The 23,136-nt window shown below is 37.8% G+C and overlaps 2 protein-coding genes across 2 annotated transcripts in view; one reads left to right on the top strand and one right to left on the bottom strand.

Annotated features, from left to right (window-relative positions):
* LOC133979436 (uncharacterized) overlaps window positions 1-23,136 on the top strand; it is a 1,726,912-nt gene that overhangs the window by 1,148,025 nt on the left and 555,751 nt on the right. The gene's annotated exons all lie outside the window — the stretch shown is intronic.
* LOC133978737 (trichohyalin-like) overlaps window positions 1-23,136 on the bottom strand; it is an 81,331-nt gene that overhangs the window by 27,308 nt on the left and 30,887 nt on the right. The window contains exons 4-7 of the mRNA XM_062417040.1: window positions 8,368-9,012; window positions 8,223-8,264; window positions 8,076-8,132; window positions 3,811-7,121 (exon numbers count right to left, since the gene is read on the bottom strand). Of these exons, the coding sequence (XP_062273024.1) occupies window positions 3,811-7,121; window positions 8,076-8,132; window positions 8,223-8,264; window positions 8,368-9,012 (4,055 nt within the window). The remainder of the gene's footprint in view (window positions 1-3,810; window positions 7,122-8,075; window positions 8,133-8,222; window positions 8,265-8,367; window positions 9,013-23,136) is intronic.

Below are 23,136 nucleotides of genomic sequence, written 5' to 3'. Positions count from 1 at the left end.
CAAACTAGTTGATATGGTGTTTTATTGACAATTTAGTGTTTTTAAGCAAGTTGAATTATTTGGTACAAAGTTTTTATGGTTACACCACTTAGACATTTTTGCCATAATCCTCTAATATATTCTCTCTAAATGGATTAAAAGCAGAAATTTGATGCTGGGTCCACAAAAAAAGAATGTGTTAAGTTATTCATACGTTTATTTTCACATTTTAACCCTTTAAATTTAAACTAAACCACATGGACACATAAAAAGTAGCGTCACATCATCGACCCATATATTGGTATAAAACACAGAACAATCACTCTCAGTAGAAATAATAAATATATACATAAGCATGGAGCATAACATATATGGAGCTAGTTCCTGTAAGTGTGACGCAGAGAGGCGAGGAGGCAGCCGGAACGCTCAGCGGCCGTTGCTTAGTAACCGCATGTAAACAACAGCGCGAGGTGATGCTGCGTTCACCAACAATACAACATGTGAAACACTTTTAAAAAAGTTTGAGAAAAATTTACATTGGGGGGAAAAAATTACATATCAGACAACAACATTACATTAGCAAAACACTTTAACAAGTCCTGAAACACTTAAACAAATGACACAAACCGGAAAGCGAAAGTACCAAATACCAGACGTGACGTGACGTGATAAAGTGAGCGGTGACAGTTTGTACACCAGTATGTTTACTCAGCTGTTTAATAAACCATACACATATATACGTATATATGTCTATGAACTAAGCTAGCTGCTACTGTCATGCTGTGAACATTTCACATTTTCACAACTAATGTCTCACTGACTCTACAGCACCATCTGGTGGCGGAATTTATACAACGCTTAACTCATGAATGAACCAACTGCAATGCAAATTAATCCATTAAATGAACTAAATTACACACAAAATACAAAACAGAAGTTTTTAGTTAACAAACAAGTAAAGACAGAGATCACAGTAGGTTTTATTTAACCCTGTCAAAGAAAACATACATTACATAACAAAACAAATGTATTTCTCATAAACTCCTGGGGCTGCTAACAACACTTAATGTTGAACACAGAAACTGTGCTTCTCTAAGATAAACTTGTGGGGTTTTTGTGAGTAATTTAGTTCATTTAATTAATTAATTTGCATTGCAGTTAGTTTATTTATGAGTTAAGCGTTGTATAAATTCCGCCACCAGGTGGTGCTGTAGAGTCAGTGAGAAATTAGTTGTGAAAATGTATTAATCGTATTTGTCACGATTTAGTTATTGAACACTGTGTAAGTATAGCAGGGATATCAGGAGTTACTTGGATGATATGATGAATGAAATAGAGAAATAAATGTAGAGGTGAATGAAGAGGAGAGTCAGATAAAACAAACTTCCTTCCACAGTGTCTCCTGTGCAGGTAGAAACAAACCTGTCAGCTCTGTTCTGCTTCATCAGTTTATCTGTGTGAAGAGTCTGTTTGACTTCAGCATTAAACATCAGTCCACACTGAACTACAGAGAAAACACTTTATTCATCTTTCTGCAACAATTAACAAACACACCAAAGATCAAATACAAAAAAGATTATCTGAGATTAATATGAATTATGTCTTACGGTTTGTTAAGAATCCATTTTAATTGACATGTAACAAAAAGCAAAGTGTTCATTGTTTATAATAATAATAATGATATTCTGATTTATCTGATGATCAGTTTAAATGATATTTATACTTGTTTAATATTTGCTATGATACTTTTGATTTCACTGATATTACAAACATCATGTTCTTCATATTCAAAAGTAAACAAAGATCAGTTTAATCACCAAGCAGAGCTTTCAGCTGCTGAACTTCTAAACAATCACACAAACAATAAAGTAAAAGAGAATAAAAACACAATAATGCAATAATTGGTAATAAACAGTGAAGAAGAAAACAACAACAACAACAACAAAACAAACAATACTCAACATATTTGGTTTCAATATTTGATTCAGATGTTTACAAAACTTTACAGAAAAAAGAAACAAAGATCCTGAATGTTGCAGATTCAGCAGTTATTATCAGTGATTCAGACCTGCAGCAGTTTTAATCAGAATATTTTACAGTAAATTGTTTAGATATTAAAAGTCTGATTTATCACAGACTAAAATCAACATTTTGTCATTTGAAAAAGTCCAACTTCAGGATTTAGTTCATCTTTTAAATAAACTTCATTTGGCCACAAAAATAAAGTTCAAATATATCAACAGGACCAGAATTACTGAATGATACTGACAAACCATTGATCTGTGTTGGTGTATTTACAAAGGGGAAAATGTGAAATATGTCTTTGATTAAAAAGAAAACTGAGAGATGAATTTCACTCTTGCAGCGACTGACATGTTTTCAACACACATGTGGGTATGTGAGGATTAGATTAAAAAAGACATCCTTAGATTTCAATCTTTCCTTTTTATAAACTCCAAAAAAGTGTTATAATATCCTCTAATGTAAATTTAAACTGTAAAAAGTTTTTTTTTTTCAGGCTGGTTGATACATATCAGCTATAATATACTGCATGTGGAAGTGTCTGTATCAATTCACTTATTTGTTCTCTTCATGTTTTTTCTGCAGATTTTCTTTTTCACCTTAATTTTTCTCCTTTTCCTGTGTTTCCAGTAAGTTGCGGATTTTTCTCAGATTCAAGATGTTCACACGTTTCACCAGTCCACTGATTTCTCTTTGATATTTTTCTCTCTTCTGTTTTTCATTGTTGGCTTTTAGTGCCTTTAACAGATCATACTGTTTATCTTTTCTTTCAGTTCTTTCTTCTGAACTTCGAATTCCTTCCTGTGTTTCTCTATGAATTCATTGAACTCTTCAGCTTTCTTTCTGGCTTCATCTTCATATGTTTTCTTCATATTCATGCTGAGACCTGGCAGCCAATCTATGGTCATGTATTACAGTTTAGTTCTCTATCATGGCAAATTTTTACCATGAAAAGAAATTCCTAAAAGTGGTCAACCAACTGGATTTGTCGGCTTCATCAATTTCCTCCATAAGTGTCTGTATCAATTCACTTATTTGTTCTTCATGTATTTTCTGCAGAATTTCCCTTTTATCTTTATCTTTCTCCTTTTCCATTTCCTGTTCCTGTTTTTCCAGTAAGTTGCTGATTCTTTTCAGATATTTGTTTTTTTTGGACACATTTTTCACCAAGTCACTGATTTCTTTTTGATATTTTTCCCTCTTCTCTTTTTCACTGTTGGTTTTTAGTGCCTTTAACAGATCATACTGTTCATCTTTGTCCTTCAGTTCTTTCTCATGATCTTTCTTCTGAGCTTCAAATTTCTTCATGAGTTTCTCTTTGAATTCATTGAACTCTTCAGCTTTCTCTCTGGCTTCATCTTCATATTTCTTCTTTACATTCTCCATTTTTTTCTTATAGTTTTCCTCTAATTCTTTTCTCTCTTGTTCCTCTTGTTCTTTTCTGTTTTGATCTTCTTCTTTTCTTTTTATTTCATATTCTTCTCTTTCCGTCTTATATTCTTCTTGAAGCTTTTTTATTCTTCTCTCTTCCTCTTGTCGTCTCTGTTCATCTTCCTGATTTCGTTTCTCACACATTTCTTTTTGTTTCTTCTCCCAGTCCTCTCGTTCTTTATTCATCTCTTTTATGTTCTCCATCAGCTTTTTATTAATCTCCTCTTTTTCCTCTGATTCTGACTTTATCTTTTTCTCCAAAGCTGCAAGTTTTTGTTCCCGCTCCTGTCGCTGAATCTCTTCCTGTTCTTTCCTCTTCTTGTCTTCTTCTTCTCTCTCTTCCTGTTCTTTCTTTCTCTGTTCTCGCTCTTTCTGAACCTTTTCCTTCATTTCCTGTTCATATTCTTCTTGGAGCTTTTTTATTCTTCTCTGTTCCTCCTCTCGTCTCTGTTCATCTTGTTGATTTCGTTTCTCCCACATTTCTTTTTGTTTCTTCTCCCAGTCCTCTCGTTCTTTTCTCATCTCTTCTCTGCTCTCCGTCAGCTCTTTATCAATGATTTCTTTTTCCTCTGATTCTGTCTTCATCTTTTTCTCCAAAGCAGCAAGTTCTTGTTTCCACTCTTGTCGCTGAATTTCTTCCTGTTCTCTCCTCTTCTTGTCTTCTTTTTCTCTCTCTTCCTGTTCTTTCTTTTTCTGTTCTCGCTCTTTCTGAACCTTTTCCTTCATTTCCAGCTCATAATCTTCTTGGAGCTTTTTTATTCTTCTCTGTTCCTCTTGTCGTCTCTGTTCATCTTCTTGCTTTCGTTTGTCCCACATTTCTTTTTGTTTCTTCTCCCAGTCCTCTCGTTCTTTTCTCATCTCTTCTCTGCTCTCCATCAGCTTTTTATCAATGATTTCTTTTTCTTCTGATTCTGACTTTATGTTTTTCTCCAAAGCTGCAAGTTTCTGTTTCCACTTCTGTCGCTGAGTTTCTTCCTGCCTTTTCCTCTTCTTGTCTTCTTCTTCTCTCTCTTCCTGTTCTTTCTTTCTCTGTTCTCGTTCTTTCTGAATCTTTTCCTTCATTTCCTGCTCATATTCTTCTTGGAGCTTTGTTATTCTTCTCTCTTCTTCTTGTTGTTTCGCTTCATCTTCTTGCTTTCTTTTCTCACACATTTCTTTTTGTTTCTTCTCCCAGTTCTCTCGTTCTTTTCTCATCTGTTCTCTGCTCTCCATCAGCTTTTTATTAATGTTTTCTTTTTCTTCTGATTCTGTTTTTATCTTTTTCTCCAAAGCTGCTAGTTTCTGTTCCCACTGCTGTTGCTGAATTTCTTCCTGTTCTCTCCTCTTCTTGTCTTCTTCTTCTCTCTCTTCCTGTTCTTTCTTTCTCTGTTCTCGTTCTGTCTGAATATTTTCCTTCATTTCCTGTTCATATTCTTCTTGGAGCTTTTTTGTTCTCCTCTCCTCCTCCTGTCGTCTCTGTTCATCTTCTTGCTTTTGTTTCTCACACATTTCTTTTTGTTTCTTCTCCCAGTCCTCTCGTTCTTTTCTCATCTCTTCTCTGTTCTCCATCAGCTTTTTATCAATGATTTCTTTTTCATCTGATTCTGATTTGATCTTTGTCTCTAAAGTTGCAAGTTCCTGTTCCCACTCCTGTCGCTGAATGTCTTCCTGTTCTCTCCTCTTCTTGTCTTCTTCTTCTCTCTCTTCCTGTTCTTTCTTTCTCTCTTCTCGTTCTTTCTGAATGTTTTCCTCCTTCTCCTGAAGTTGTTTTTCTCTCAGTTCTCTCTCCTGTTTAATCTCTGCTCTCTGTTCTTCTATTTGTCTTTTCGTTGCCTCTATTTCTTCCTCATGTTTTCTTTTGAGTTCCTCCCTCTCTTTCTTCATGTCTTCTTCCTTCTCCTTCAGGTTCTTCTCCATTTCCTTCTTTATTGCTGCCTCTGCCTCTTCCAGCATCTCATTGGTGAAGCAGCTGCCACCATTTTTCTTCACCATGGAGACAATCTTGTTTATCAGTTCACTGACTTGTGTGTGGTTTTGTTTATCATAGTTATTAAACACATGGTATCTTCCTCCACAGTCAGCAATCAGCTTCTTAAAGGAACCATCACATTCCTTCTCTATGTATTCTTCAATGGACAGCTCCTCATGTTCCAGTGCATCTCCTCTTGTGAAAAGAATGATGGTGAACTTCTCTGAATCCTTCCCAAAACCTTCCTTGATGAGTTTTAATGTCTCCTTCTCTTCTGGTGTGAATCTGCCAATCTGTAACACCAACAGGAAGACATGTGGTCCTGGAGCCAGAAGACTGATGCATTTCACCATCTCCTCATTAATGTCTTCATGGGACAAAGTGGAGTCAAACAGACCAAGAGTGTCGACCACGGCGACACAACGACCGGCCACTTCAATCTCTGCTTTCTGACACTGTTTGGTGACTGATGTTTGACTTGATTTGGCTGTAAACGCTTTTCTTCCCAGAATGGTGTTTCCTGAAGAGCTCTTTCCACTGCCAGTCTTCCCTAGCAGAACAATCCTGAGACACTCTGAGCTCTGTACTTGAGTGATTTGATTCTTGTTTTTCAGCCTCTCAAGTTCACCTTGTTGTTGTATGACTTTATCCATCTGGGCATGAGCAAATGTCTCTGTTGTATAGCAACATGGTCTCATCTTCTCCACAGTATCCAACATCTCAGAGATCTGCTGCTTGTTCTTGGTGTTGAGAACAACATATCTTCCTCCACAGCTCTGACAGAGATCCTGGATCTCCCTGTTCTTTCTTATGAAGTCAACAACAGCTGGAGCTGTAGGATCTGACTCCACAGTGAACAGAATCATGGTGAAGTCATTGACTCGAGAGCTGAATGTGTTCTGGATGGTCTTTAACGCTCCCTTGTCTTCATCAGTGAGGGAATCCACAGGTAGGACCAGGATGAAGGCATGGACACCCTCAGGATCACAGAGGGAGATACACCTGAATGATTCCTTCATCACTGCCTCCTGAGGTTCTCCATACAAGGCAGGCAGCTCCACCAGAGAAACCCAACGTCCACACACCTCTCCCTGATGTTTAACACACTCTGATGAGCTGGAGACTGAATGAAGCTCTGTCTGACCTAAAATGGCCTTGGCTGCTGAAGTCTTCCCTGCTCCTCTCCTCCCACACAGAACCAGGTTTAAATACTTTGGTCTACTGGTCTCTTCAGTGAAGGTGAGGAAGGTTCCTCTGTTTTGATGAACAATGATCTCAATCTTCTCCATTAACTGTTTGTGGCCATCAAACATGTTGTAGTATCTTCCTCCACAGTCTCTAATCAGCTGATTCACAGTGAAACGTGTTTTATTCTCCTTGTGTGTGATGATGACCATGGAGTGTTTAAAAGCATCTTGACCAAACAAACTCAGGATGAACTTCAGTCTTTTTTTGTCATTTTCACTGAACTCAGAATGTTTCACTAACAGCAGCAGAACATTTGGTCCAGGGAGGCACAGATTCATGAACTTCATCACTTCTTCTCTCACTGTCTGACCAGACTGACTGAAGATATCTGAAGTTTTTACTACAGTCAATGGTTTTCCTCTCCACTCTCCACAGGCGGCCACACAGGAGGGATTTTTTGGGCTATGAAATTCTTCTTTCCCAGTAATGAAGTTACCAAGTTTTGTCTTTTTGTCTTCACTTTTCCCCACCAGCACAATCCTCAGTGTAGAGACTGAAAAACAACAAGGAGAAAAAACACATGATCACAGTTCAGAGTTGGTGACAACAGCTGACCTAAATTCAGCCTCTAAAGATACAACAGATATTTAACCATGATGAAAAAACAGCCTTAGAAATAGAAGAATCCAAGTTACAGGAGGAAGTAAACAAGTCACCATCACTGTGGTGGTAAAACCCACAAATATCACTGTAATGTATTTTCTTTTACATCAATTATAGATGAGTGTATAAATGTATGCTGTATGTTCATTTGTGTTTATTGATACATTTAATTTAATTCAATTTAATTTTATACTGTTGTGATTTTCCCATTTTTTGTTTGTCTCTCTTTGGTTATTCTTCTGTTCACAAAAGAAAAAATAGAAACAATTAAAATAAATAAATCGATATGATCATCAGATTTAATCAAATAAAGGTTACAATATAAAATCATTTATTCCATCATGGCAGCCTGATGTTTCGTGGCTGCTGGTGGACTTTCTACTTTTACAGCCTGTGTTTCAGATTCATATGAAAAGTTGAATTTGTTCTGATTACAGTGACAGAAAGTTTGATTAAAAAAAAACAAAAAAACAACAACCCACATATGTCACTGTAATGTATTTATTTATGTTTGTATGTGCTTATTGATGCAAGTGTTTTCATGTATGGATACATTTATGTTTATAATGCAACTTACAACTGTTCCTATATAATATTCAGTTATCTACTTGATATAAAGTCACTGCCTTTGATATTTTACTGTACTGTGTAAATGTATATCTTAAATAACAAGTCAACAAACAGACAACAGCGCTTTTTAGGAACATCTCCAGCTGGAGGACAAAGCTCAGCTGTAACACTAACAAGGAGAATTTGAGATTCAATCAGATGGATGCAGTTTATACAATTTCAAATAAAACATATAATATTAACACAGTATTAGGGCTGACTGTAATTTACTTACACTGGCTGTCTGTACATTCAGGTGGTGATGGAGTGTTTGATGTCTGAGACCTGAACGCTGTGAAAAGACAAAAACATCAATTATAGAGCATCAACTTCATCTTATAGATGTCTAATACACATGATAATAATTAGTAAGTTTACTCACAGTTGAAGGTGTTTTTTGATGGATTCCGGAGAGATTTCAACCCTGTGAAAAATAAATTTAAAACAAAATAAATCTTAACTTATTGTTCAAACTTCATCACAGATCATTTGTATTCATCACAGTATAAAACTGTTCCTGAACTCACCAACAGCTTTAACAGGATCCAAGTTGATCCTGATTGTTTCCTCTTGTTTCAGGTTTCCATGTTGACTTGGTAAATCAGATGTTGCATCTTCAAATACTTCACAGCTCACATGATCTCCATTGTTTTCATTCACAAAAAGATCCATGATCTCTAACAGCTTTGAACGTTCAAGGTTCTTCTGCCAAAATAACTTGGATCTACATTTACTGATCATGTCTCTTAACTGTGGATGTTTCTCATATTTCTCCATGAAACCTGAACTCTTCTTTCTTTGTGTTGATATCAGAATCAGTGAATGATCAAATGATCGATCACTGAAGAATTGAAGAACTCTGCAGAGTCTCAGTTTGTGTTCCTCAGTGAAGTCTTCAGGCTGTAGAACCAGCAGGAACACATGAGGTCCAGGATCAGAGAGACTCACACAGTTTTCTACATGTTCTCTCAGTTTGTGTTGTAAGATGTTTGGATGCAGCAGATCTGGGGTGTTGATGAGAACTATTTCTTGTTCCATCAACAGTCCTCTGACTGTCTGACAGTGATCTGGTTCTTCCTCAGTGTTGAACACAGTCTTTCCCAGTATGATGTTCCCCACTGAACTCCTCTCAGACCAGCTGTTCCCCAGCAGAACAACCCTCAGCTCAGACACTGAAATGAAAAGTGATTTAAATGTTATTTTACCCCTATCCCTCACCCCCAATGAAACACTTAATTCAATTTTGATAAACACTAGACGATATTACATCTGTCGTCTGGTCTGAAAGATATTTTCATCTAGATTACATATTTATCAATGAAACCAACTAAACTCTAGTCATGCCTTTAGGATATAAAGACCTGGATGAGCTGCAGTTCTCTGCTACGGAACTCAAGTTCAAGTTAGTTATTGTGCCAAACACCTTAGAAACACATCAATGATCTAATTACTCTGTATAGAATTACTCTGGTCTCCAGCACCACTGTAAGGAATCTAAGAGTTATCTTTGATCAAGATTTGTCATACAATTCCCACATAAAACACATTTCACCTGCATAACGTTGCAAAAATCAGAAACATAAAGATGTAGAAAACTAGTCCATGCATAGTTAGTTTTAGGCTGAAATACTGCAATTCATTATTACTAGGCTTAAAATGTTCCTTTTTATAATAAAGCTTATAGGCCTAAACTGCCAGTGGAATTTTTCACGAGGCACTGAGCTCTTCTCTCCACCTCATCCTCTCCATCTGTACACAGTCATGTACAATTAATGAAGGAGCAGTGCTTTTGTGCTCTGGAACCAGAGGAAACAATCTACCAAATACCTTCTCAATCCTCCACCAAAAATGTGCAGTCACAAGTGTTTTCTGTTAACAAGTGAAATTTGTGAATAAACCAGATTGATCCCAGGCTCCACCAATCCAGTTACCACCAGACCAGTCCCAGACTACAGCAGCAATCCAACTAAGAATTACTAAAGCAGCAAAAATGCTTTAAAAAATATTTATATTCTGATTAATCAGAACGAGTGGAATTATAAATCACTCCTACAAATAATTATTGAATCAACAAATACAAGAATTGATGACCTCATAAAAGATGTCAGATATAAAAACAGTATAAAGTTTTCTTAACCTGTTCATCAGTAGAGCCCTCGCAGACGGGGGCAAGACCGTTGTCACACCCTGTGTTAGTTCGTGTTTTATTTTGGAAAGTTGTTCTCCCCTTGGGTATTTTGTTAGTTTTACTTCCTGTGTTTCCCCTTCCTTGGTTGATTTCCTCATGTGTTTGTGTCTCTCACCTGTGTCCTGTTAGTCATTACTACGTCTATATAGGTTTTGGTTTTCTGTTCAGTCTTGGTCCGAGTCTGTGTTTCTCTGTTTGTTCTGTGTTTATCCTCTGTAGTTTTGCCAGTGTTTATTCGGCCTGTGTTTTTCTGTTAAGTTAGTTATTCCTGGGTTGGCCAATAAAGTGCCTTTTTTTTTCTGTCCCGAGACGGTCTGCATTTTTGGGTCCTTCCATGCTACTCATCGTGACAACCGTCTCTCCATAAATAAACATATCACTTTATAAACATAGCATTTTAACAAGAAACCCAAGAACATAGACATATGACATGCTTTTTTTGTTCAGAAGAAGCTTGTCTAGCAAGCTAGCATTGACATTTCTTGCTAAACTAAACAGAAGTCAAACACCACGCTCCTAACTGAGGGAGTAGCAAAAAGCAGATTCCTGGGGATTAAGAGTTAATCAGACACTGACAATTTGTGAAATGTCAACAATACTAATATGGCTGCTTTCAAATCCATATCTGACATTCTCAACCAATTCAAAACCTCCATTGATTATTTAACCACCAAATCTGACTAAAACGTTCTAAAAGTAGAAACCAAGAACAAGAAACAAATACCAAGGCAAATGGAGACTGACGGCATAAATATTATACACAACTATACAGTCGGAGAATGAATCACATTCACAGTACAGACATTGTTTACAAAAAAAAAAACCCAATAAAAAGCAAACAAAAAGGTGTAGATCCAGAAATTATAGAAACTGAAAAAGCACACCGAACATGGAAATATGAGATTCAAAGACGTAGAAGATGCCTGAAGGGAGCTAATTATTATATTTATGAGGATTTTTCAGAAGAACTTCATCTGAGAAGAAAATAACTTTTGCCCCAACTAAATTATCTTATTAAATTTCATCATCCATGGTTATTCTTTCATATGGTTCCTCTCAATCCTCCTCAGACAGGAACTCTTCAAACTCAACAATTAATAACAACTTGGTCTTTGGTCTTGGTTTATCCATTTGAACTTTGAGAGACTATAATATCTGTTTTAATCCAGATCGATTCTTTTCTTCAAACTACATATCTATTAATGCCGACTTGTATGATAGGAAACAGCCAAATAATTATCATAATGCTTATGTGTCATCTGCATGTGATTATTCATGTGAAAAACTGTTGAACTCCACAGCTGCCAACACTCCCATTTTCCCGGGTTTCTCCCGCCTTCCTCCCATGTTGTCATTTCTCCCGGGAATCTCCTGTAATTTACAAGGCCAACATTTATTTATGAATATCGGATCAATATGTTTGTTTATTAATAATAAGAAGAAGGGCACAATAACAACGGTTTAATTTTGAAAGCTCAGACCAGAAGCCACAGCAGCTCCGTTAGCTTACCAGAAGCTGAAACACACAGCGAAATGTTTTAACTGTAAATAAAAGTGCACATTTTCCAGCCTGCTTCAGACGATGCTGAGTTTACTGACCAATTATTAAAAACCAGGATGTGATGTGTGAACTATCATCATCTTAACCCGTTTGGCAGGCACTAATATCTCCGCACATTTTCAGCTGTCTGTTGCGTTAAGCGGCAGATAAAAGGCTGCTGCTTGTTTTTTTACGCGTTTGTACCATGAAACATGAATAAATCATTAATAAATAAGTTATTGTGAATTTATTTAAAGTTATCGAAGTCTAATAATACATCATAAATATTTGCATACTTATTTATTTTAATAATTATAAATAATTGTAATACCCCTAAAAAAAACAGCATTAGCACGCCTCCACCATACAAGGTGTCCCCAAAACCGCCCAGGCCTGCAACCCACCCCCCCTAGCAGGTATGTTTAACTCTCTTACTGCAACGTGTAAAGAGACCAACATCTTTTCTACTTTCTATCTGAACATAAGAAGCCTTCACAGAAATTATAACAATTTCTATCATCACTGAATCAAGTCTTCTCAGTAACTGCACTGTCTGAAACATTGTTTACTGAAGAAATTCACTCACTATTAGAAATTTCAGATTAAACTGCTAGACACAGATATAGAGGAAGCAGAAGTGTCTCTCTTTATGTACAAAAGGGTCATGAATTCAAACAGTGAAGTTTGATGGATGTAATATCGAACCTATTTTGAGGTTGACCATGGGCCAGGTGCGATGGACTTTGGCTATGGCTTGTTTTAAAGCACGGTCAATCTTGTCCAGCTCTGATCACCCACTTCTGGAGGAATTCATTCCTGTGCCGTCTGGACGGAGATTTAGGCCTCGAGCACGAACAAATAGTTACAAATGTTCCTTTGTCCCAGGTGCAATCAATGCAGTTAACTTAAAAAACCCTAATCACATTGCTCGTGTGGCGAGACTTTTCTGACATTTCTACTTATTCGGATTGTGATCGTTCTTATCAAGTTTGGTTGTGCTGTATGCTGAGATGATGTTTGGTATGTCACTGTTTATTTATGGTTGTTGTGTTGATTGTTTTTTGTGCTGTCACTGCAAACCAAATTTCCCCTCGAGGGACAATAAAGAACTGAACTGTACTTTCACTTTTTTTATATTACTCCAAAGAAAGTTTTTTACTGCTTACACTATCACTAAAGAAATATAGTGGAACAACAGAGCAGAACAATAATTAACTTTTGGGACACAGGAAAGTTTCAGAGCTCTACTACAGATCAGCTGCCAGACCAGCCTGGTATTCAAACTGGCAAAAGACAACGTAAATGTTATGTCTGATTGATGGAGAGGATAACACAGCTGGAAAAGAAGATCAAAATGCTGCATCAAATACATAAAAGTGAGCAATTAATTGACTGTGTGGCTACTGCTGTGCTGAGCTACTAAATGCTAACGGACAATCAGACTATTAGACACGGGTGTGAATCGGATGTAGAGAATCCAGTTGTGGATTTGATACACTCTCCTGGATATGTCCTAACACCACTGGATCAGCTGCAGAGGTTCCCAAATCAGCCTTCACTAACAAAGCTTCTTACTGGCACCACACCAACACCAGACTGAAAGCATCAACTCCAGTCAGGACCTGATCTGATGTCAGATGCCACAGAGGGAAATCAAGGAAGACACTAACAGGTATGATCCTCTGACTGATGTTCATTAAGATGAACACAGTTTATCAACTTTGTTCCCAAGCCAGACACTGTTCTTATTGGGACTCTATTACCAATCATATAAAAATGACTAGGACTGAAAATTTAACTGTGGATAGCACATCTGTCAGGGAGCTAACAGATGTTAGCTATCTTCTCTACACATCCAAGTTACATGAACATTATTATTCACACTGGATCTTCTGACATCCTGAGGAGGAAAACTGACTCTGAGATCCTGAAAAAATACTTTTTTCTGATGCTGGAAAAACTAAGTAACTGTCATCTTATATATCTGGACCGATAGAAACATTTCGGAAAGGAACTGAATATTTCAGTAGATTCCTTTGCCTGACAGCCCCACATGGCAATTTCAACAACCTTTGGAAATGCAAAGACCACTTTAAACCTGATGGGGTTCATCCAAACATCACTGGATCCAGACTCCTTGGTGCTAATCTGCGTCATGCCCTCGAGACACTGCACATAAGCCAAAACATGGCAATAAGCCCAAGGAACACTGTGCTCAGATAGTCAGTCATCCCTTCATCTCTCCCACCGTCACCTGACCCACTACTACACATCACCAAAGGCATTTGTCTCTGAATGCCTCCTGCCAATCAAGAGCTCAGGATGGTCAGCCACCACCAGTCTCTCTTACCGTTGCAGAATCCCAACAGCTGAAATTAGCTCTTTTAAATGTCAGATCATTGGCCAACAAATCCTTCCTGGTTAATGATGTGATAATTGATAATAATCTGCATTGTATTTTTTAGAGACCTGGTTAAACAGCACAACAGGTGTAGCAACACTGATAGAGACTTGTCCTCCAAACTATCATTTCTATCAGTCAGTCAGACAAAACAGGAGGGAGGAGGCAGTGAAGCTATTTTATCTAAACAGTTTGTATGTCATGACACTGACCTTGGTGGATTTACATCATTTGAATATCTTAATCTTGAGCTCATAGCAGAATTAACAGTGCTTATTATTACATTATACTGACCACCAAGATTTTCATTATTATTCCTACAGGAATTCCCAGAGCTGATCTCACTTAGTGTTACTAGATATTAGGAATGTGACGAGATCTTGTGAGATTAAAACGTGACGATATGTCCCGTCTAGGTGAATGCTGTTATGCAAAGCAGTATTCAGGGATCAGTATGGGGCACACCAAGAAAAAAAAAGACGATAGGTTTTCTATCTTCTTTGCACATCACTTCTTCTCTTTATAAATCAGCGTGTGGATCATTAACCCTGTTGCAGCTTCTTTCTGCTGAGAAGATCTAACAGTCAGTAATAGGAGATGGTGAGAGGAGCAGGTTGACCTCAGGTCTACACTGAACGCCTGAGGTAGGAGGAGCAGGGAATGAGTCACATTGCCAAATTAAATGACAATTTATAAGTATGTTGTTTTACTTGTGTATTTTTGTGATACAGGATTTGTGCATCTTACTTTTATTTCTGTGTTTTTTTATTAGCAATATGTTATAATTTGTGATAATTGGATTCTTTATTTAATTTATGTTTATATACTAGAATTGTTTCTATTCGTTATAATTCACTTTTTAGTATTTATGGTTGTTATTTCCATAAATACCAAAATGATCTATCTATAAAATATATATATGGGGATCAGACATCTTTTATCAAGCTCATAATACTGCATATGATAATTCATACTTAGAAAGTAGAACTGAAGTGGCATTCATTAAAAGATGATTAGTTAAAACATTTCAAAATTCATAAGCATTGTTTTGCATTTTGTGAATTTCAATCAAATAAAAAACAATTTTTCCAGTCATATATGTCATCATTGAAGTTTTTTTTAAAAATAGTTCAAATCTCGTCTCGTTCTGGTGAGCTGAGTGTATCATCACACCCCTACTAGATACGATATATTAATCCTGAATGGAGACAGAACCTGAGCTACCAATCTCTGACCATCACTGTGTTCTTTGATACCAACCTAACTTTATCCAAAGCTTAAAGTTTTTGGTTCAAAAGTGATTCCTAAATGACATGGCTGAAATAATGTTTTCTAATATTATGAAATCACTTGAGTCATACAGCTGTGACTGCTCTTCAAATGACATGGTCGAGAATTTCAATGATGCATTATTATGCACACACACATTTCTCTGCCTCAAAATGTAATGAACTCACATTATTCTTTAATAACAAAAAAAACAACAATTAGAACAACAGTTTTACTGCTGCTGCTAATGTAAACCTGGATGATCTCAGTAAATCCTGTAAAAATGATATAACAATGGGAAAATTCACCTGCACTCACTAACTGAGTTTTATAAGACTGTCAGTGAATGTAACTCATCCAGCTCATGTATTGACCCAGTATCTGCAGCATTTTTAAACAGGCATCTTTCCAGATGTCTTTAAAACAGCTGCTGTTAAACCTAGATAGTAACACTCTGTCCAGCTAAAGGCCGATATCAAACCTTTTATTCATTAGTAAGATACTTGAAAAGATGTATCAGTGCAAATAAACTCCTTTCTTTTTTTTTCAGACATAGGCACCTTTATTTGATAGTTGCCAGACAGGAAACATGGGAGAGAGAGGGGGGGGTGTGACATGCAGTACAGGTTCGCCAGCCCGGGATTCGAACTGGGGTCCACTGAGTACATTTATTATAGGCATCCACCTGACCACCAAAACAACATCCTGATGAATATCAATCAGGTTTTAGAACAAACCACAGCACTGAAATGTATGGAGGAAGGATAGTGCCATATATCCAAAGATGAGCAGACTATGATTTGCACTTGTAAAAGTGTAATTCACGACTTCCGGTCGGAACACCGTCATGATGGCCGCATAGCGAGGGAGCTCCCGGCTGAACCAGAGCAATTAGAGAAATACCCCCATTTAAACCAAACAAATAATTCAAAAAACGCAGAGAAAGGGGTTAAAAGGCGATATCACCACTTTGAGCAGTAAACGTCGTCTGAAGACAAGTGGGAGAGACAGACGGAGCGCAGCAACAATTAGCAGCTAACAGGTGTGAGCTAGCAAACAACGCGGTGCAGTCCGGAGAAATGGCCGACTTGGAACTGATTCTGCAAGAACTAAGAGGATTTCGCCAAGAAAACAAAGGACAACTAGAGACAATAAGAGAGGAAATTATAAAGGCGACTACCAGACTGGACGAGGCGGAAGGACGAATTGAGAAAGCAGAAGAGAGGATCCAAAACACAGAAGACGTCATCACGGCCATGCTAAAGCTACACACAAAGCTGGAGGACAAGCTGCTGGACCTGGAAAGCCGCTCCAGGCGTGAGAACATAAGGATTTATGGGGTACCGGAGGGGTCCGAGAAGGAATCAACCACGATGGTTTCATTTGTGGAAAATTTACTCCGCGAAGGTCTCGAGCTAACGCACGACATGCCCGACCTGCAGATTGAAAGAGCTCACCGGTCGCTGGGACCGCAGCCGCCGGGGGACGCGCCGCCACGCTCCATCGTAATCAAGTGTTTAAGTTTTAAAACAAAAGAGACAATACTCCGCAAGGCATGGCAGAAGAAGGGGTTCACCTGGCAAGAAAACCGCATAAACCTGGATCACGACTATCCACCTCTAATACTCAAAAAGAGAAGAGAATACACAGAGATCCGCAAAATACTGAAGGAAAACAGAGTTCAGTTCCAGACCCTCTTCCCTGCCAGGCTGCGCGTGAGACACGAGGACGGAACCAGAACCTACGAGACGGTAGAGGAGGCGTCAGAAGACCTGCTGAGAAGAGGCTACGCTGTGACAACCACCACCGCACCTCCGGAGACGCTCATGGAGCAGGTGCAGCGGCTCTCCTGGACGAGAGTGGACAGGCTAGCAAAGAGGGGACCAGCCGACCGGGACCAGAGCTACAAGGAGAAGCTCCGAGCCTTCAGGAGAACATCACCGACCCCCTCCGGGACTGGAAGGATTTAACCCACGCCAGAGGACGGCGGACTAAACGGCGAATTTTTTTTTATTATAATGTGCTGACTATAATAAGTGGTTAAAATACACTATTGGTTCACTCGGGGCCAATTTCTTCACTTTGGACTTTTTTTTCTTTCTCTTTTTTTCCGACATGCGGCTGTTGCAGGTAAGGGCCTCTTCCTCCGGACTGAGGAGGGAGACTGTTTCCTTCGAGCCACCTCGGGAGGCTCAACAGGGTCGGACTATCAGACCCCTACATAGGGAGTCACACGGACAAATTGTGTTCAGTTTGATGCTGTTTAGCGTGTTAGTTGTTTATTCCCTGCTGGTTCTTGCAGGGAGGGGGAAGCGCACCGGGTTTTTTGAATGGGAGGGAGGGGGAAATCACATAGATGCAAAACAGGTCTTTAAAAATAGCGTCATTTAATATAAATGGAGTACTCAATCCAGTTAAAAGGTGGAAAATTTTATCAAAATTGAAGAAAGATAAAATCCAAATAGCTCTCTTACAGGAGACACACCTTGACGACTCCGAACATGCTAAATTGAATAAATCAGGATTTAAACATGTTTACTTTTCTTCACATGTATCGGGGAGACGTAGAGGAGTGGCGATTTTGATATCCAGTGTGGTAAATTATGAGCACATAACAGAACATAAGGATAGGGAAGGCAGATTTGTTATGGTCACGGGGAAGATAGAAGGTACTGTGATAAGTCTCCTTAACGTGTATGTGCCGCCGGGCAGTGACTGGTCCTTCTATAAACATATGGTTGATTTAATGACAACAAAGAGTCAAGGGATTTTAATATGTGGCGGAGATTTTAACATCCGATTAAATCCCAGAATTGACTCATCTAACGGGAAATCTGACGCAAGAAACATCAGCAATAGATTAAACACTTGGATGCGTGAAGTGGGGATTGTGGACGTATGGAGAGAGATAAACCCGACGAGCCGAGACTACTCACATTACTCGTACGCTCACAATGTTTACTCACGCATCGACTACTTTTTTATGCTTAAAGGAGATCTTTTCAGGGTGGGCAACTGTGAAATAGGACCTAGTACTATTTCAGATCACGGTCCCATCTATATGTCAATCCATCTGAATAATAATAAGAAATCCACTCTCTGGAGACTGAACTCAAGCATTCTGAATAACCCAGTTATTAAAGATAAATTGAAAAGCGAAATTACATTGTATTTGGAAAACAACGATAATGAAGAAGTGAACCCACCTATTCTCTGGGACGCATTAAAAGCAGTATTGAGGGGCAAAATAATAGCCATCTCCTCATATGAGAAGAAAATTAGGGAGCAAAAACTCAAAAAATTAGAAGAGGACTTGAAGAGACTACAGAAAGAACATGCAAAGTCTCACAAAGATGACGACAAATGTAAGATTAAAGAATTAAAAAAAGAAATGGATGAAATAAATACCCAGGAAATTCAGAAAAAGCTTCTTTTTACAAAGCAACAATACTATGAGACAGGTGGGAAATCACTGAAACTTCTATCGTATAGGTTAAGAAAACAACAAGCGGATAGAACTATATATAAAATAAGAAACTCTGAAACGAAAGTAATAGAAACAAGCCCGGAGAAAATACAACAATGCTTCCAAAAGTACTATAGAATATTATATACACAACCACAGATGAGCAACGACAACCAGATTGATGCCTTTCTGGCCCAGGTAAATCTTCCAAAGGTCACTGATGAACAAAATGGGAAATTAATATCCAAAATAACAAAGGAAGAAATTCAAACAGCAATTAGGAAAATGAAAGGGGGGACGTCTCCAGGGACAGATGGTTTTTCCACAGAATGGTACAAAACAATGCAAGATCAACTAATTCCAACATTATTAAAGACATTTAACTGGGTTTTGGAGAACAAAAATATCCCCCCCTCATGGAGGGAGGCAATGATTTCGATCATACCTAAGGAGGGGAAAGATAAATTGGAGTGTGGAAATTACCGTCCTGTAAGTCTTTTAAATAATGACTATAAATTATTCACCTCCATATTATCCAAACGAATAGAGTTGTTATTACCATTATTAATACACAAGGACCAGACTGGCTTTGTCAGACAAAGACAGACCCAAGATAACATCAGGAAAACACTGCACGTTATGAGACAAGTCACACATCAAAAACTGGAAACACTGATATTAAGTTTGGACGCTGAGAAAGCATTTGACTCAGTGAGGTGGGCATTCTTATATAAAGTACTTTCAAAATTTGGCTTCCATACAACTATAATTGACACGTTTGCAGCACTATATAACAAACCAACAGCTAGAATCAAAATCAATGGAAACTTAACCAATTCATTCACTTTAGAAAGAGGGACGAGGCAAGGGTGTTGTGCGTCGCCGCTCCTCTTCGCCTTGTTTATAGAACCCATGAGCCAACTAATTAGGCAGAGGAATGATATAAAGGGGGTAACAATGACATCTGGGGAACAAAAACTGGCCCTATTCGCCGACGATTTATTGATAAGTATAACACAACCTACTCAGACACTACCAAAACTGATGAAATTGTTAGAGGAATTTGGTTTAGTTTCTGGTTATAAAATTAATATTAATAAAACCCAAGCATTAACATTTAATTATGACCCTCCACCTTCAATTAGGACCATGTACAATTGGAAATGGGATGCTGAGTCCATTAAATATTTGGGTGTCTCATTACCTAGGGACTTCACAAGACTGTATAACTTAAATTATGGCCCACTAAATTCAAAGATAAAAACCGATATACAAAGATGGAACGTTATTCCCTTTTTAAGTTTAAGCTCCCGGATAGAGTCAATCAGGATGAATATTCTTCCACGGATGTTGTACCTTTTTCAATGTTTACCAATTAAAATACCATCTAAACAGTTCTTAGAGTGGGACAGAGTAATAGCGAGGTATCTGTGGCAAGGGAAAAGGGCCAGAATCAAATTTAAAACATTGCAATTAAGAAAAGAAAAAGGGGGAATGGGCCTTCCCTGTTTACAGGATTACTACCATGCAGCTCAGTTGAGGCCTTTAGTTTGCCTGTGCTCGCCTATGTATGATGCAGCATGGAAGGAAATTGAAGGAACGATGATAAAGGGAATTCCAATAACAGCTTTATTAAGTGACAATAAATTACAAGAAGAACAGGAGATCCCAGACGACTCTATAACAAGTAGCCTCCTGAAGTCCTGGCAGGAAATAGTCAAAATTTGCAGATTAAAAGACACATCTAAGATTATGAGGTGGTGTGCCTATGACTCGGACTTTACGCCAAATAAAACCGACGGCAGATTTAAGACATGGATCACAAAAGGCTTAACTACCTATTATTCGTTTGTCCACAAGGGGACATTTCAGAGTTTTGAGGCCCTACAGAAGGATCATGGTCTAGGGAGAGACGAGTTTTTTAAGTACCTGCAAGTGAGAGATTATTATAACAAAAATATTAAAGAGGCGTTAAGAAAAGACGAATCAGGGTTCATGGAGGTATTCTTATCATTAACTAAGTCCAGATCTTGCAACAAAATTATCTCCAAATTATATAACGCCATACAACTAGCCAAACAAGAGAATACAGAATACATAAAGAGAAAATGGGAAAAGGAAATAAGGATAATTATTACACAGGAGAGTTGGGAGAAAATATGTCAACTACAATGGATCTCAACCGGGTCAAACACCTGGCGGGAGTTCTGTTGGAAAAGTATAACAAGATTTTTTATCACACCCATCCAGAAGCGTCATCAGGGTAGCGGGGATGCTTGTTGGAGACTCTGTGGGTCTAATGGAGCCAACCACTTCCATATCTTTTGGGACTGTCAAGTAATACAATCTTACTGGGAAGAGATCCACAAACATATTAAAAATATATTTAATGTGAACATTCCATTAAAATGTGAAACTATGTTTTTGGGCAATATAATGTTTGAAACATGGAACATAAAAGACAAAAAACTGCTGACCATATTGTTGGCAGCAAGTAAGAAATGTGTCACTAGGAAATGGTTAAGAGTGGAACCTCCCACCATCGACGAATGGATTGAAATTGTTTATGAGATTTATGTTATGGAGAAGATTTCTTTTTCCCTCAAAGTTGAGAAAGACATTTTTTATAGGATCTGGACCAAATGGACTGAGTATGTAAAACCAATCAGATCTGATTTTATCTGATTATACTTGTGCTTTGTGTGAACCTACCCTCTTCTATTTATTTTTTATTTTTTTTTATTTTTTATTTTTTTGTGAATGGAGTATAGATTACATGTAGGGGTGCGCTCCCCGGTTTTGTTGTTTTTGTGTTATTGCTTCCACCTGGTTTGGGTCCGTGGGAGAAAGATCCAGAAGGGCAGAAGGTACAACATCATTGTATCCTTGACAATCTGAGTAAATGTATGTGTGAAGTGATGTATGTGATGGATGTCTGCCTTTCTGAATAAAAAGAGAATTTCAAAAAAAAAAACTGTAATTCACTTGTAACTTCTGATCTGCAAAACTGCACCAAAGGATTTGCATTAGAATCTTCCTATTTGCCCGTTCAGTTGTGTCATCCTTCTCACGTGATTTTTGGCACGATTCTCACAAATGGAGTGTGCCAAAACAATTTGCATTCAAGAGACTGGAGTACCTTTTCTACATGTATCCAGTAGGTGGCAGTGTATCCATTGATTTCCCCCCAAGCCCAGTTTAAATTAAACCACGCCTACTTCCGGATGTTTAACGTAACCAACTGGGTCCGTTCGGAATGCGCTGTGGCAGAGACAAGCGCAACCACAAACAGTTGCAACTTCCACAGTGGGACTGCTAATACGTCATTTTATTAAGATTTTATATTTTTTCAGGTAACTATGTAGATTCCAGGTATGTGGTCAGTTTATTCAAACAGTAGCGGAGCCTGATATGAGCGAATTGGGCAAGCGCCATATTTTATTTAAAGGTTTAATGATCAGGGAAAATGCACATTAATAACACATTTTAACAAATGTAAACATGCCAGAATTAGCCAAAAGGCTATTTTACATCTGCTGTCCCTGGACTGATGTTGAGTAGTCACCCTAAAAGAATATTTTTAAAAATGTCCTTGTGGTTCTGTAAGTTCTGATAACTTCTACAGTCATAGTTTGTTCAGAATTGTGTTCGTTGTCTTGTGGTAATGTTGGAGGTGGTGATTGTGCACTTTAAATAGTGTGTTTACTGTTCTAAGTGCAATAGTGTAATAACTGGATTCTCTTAAGTGTGTTTTTCCATTGTTCTGATGAAGGATTTGTGCTATTGACAAATATTATTATCTATTTAATTTCTATTATATAGATGATGAGCGGTTATCTGAGGGAGAACATGATCAAATGAACTGACCTGTGCAGCTTTTTGGTGATTTACTCCTAGCTCAAATGTGTAGCATATACAGTATGATGACATTTTATTTGGTCTCAAGAATGTAAAGTGAAGCTTCATGTTTTTAGTGGACAGAACAACAGCGCTGCCTCTGTGCTCTGTACAGATATGAGCAGCGTTACATAAATATATTATATAAATGTATTCTTTTATTAAGCGTCCTCCAGCTGTCAGGTATAATTTTCAGAGCTCAATATAAAGCAACAATAATCACATTTTAATAAATATGAATGTAGTAACACAAGGACCGCCAACATCATAGACACCCTCTGGAAATTAGAAGCGCCACAAACAGTCAATATATCAAAGTGTTGTGTATATAAACAGTATAAATAATTTACCTAAAACATGCTGAAGATTATCTGAATGTAAAATAAAGTAAAAGAAATCCTTCATTTAAGCCAAACTAATTATTGTAACTAAAGTTTATTCAGTATAAAAAAAGCTGATTAATGTTGTCTAATTGTTATTATTACTATCACTGTTACTGTTGTTGTTGTTATTATGTACTACATGTGTGTCTGTG

This window comes from Scomber scombrus, chromosome 4 (genome assembly GCF_963691925.1).
Source record: "Scomber scombrus chromosome 4, fScoSco1.1, whole genome shotgun sequence".
Classification (NCBI taxonomy): Eukaryota; Metazoa; Chordata; class Actinopteri; order Scombriformes; family Scombridae; genus Scomber; species Scomber scombrus.
The sequence above is the reverse complement of the archived record's forward strand: the minus strand, read 5'-3'. Positions and strand labels throughout refer to the sequence as shown.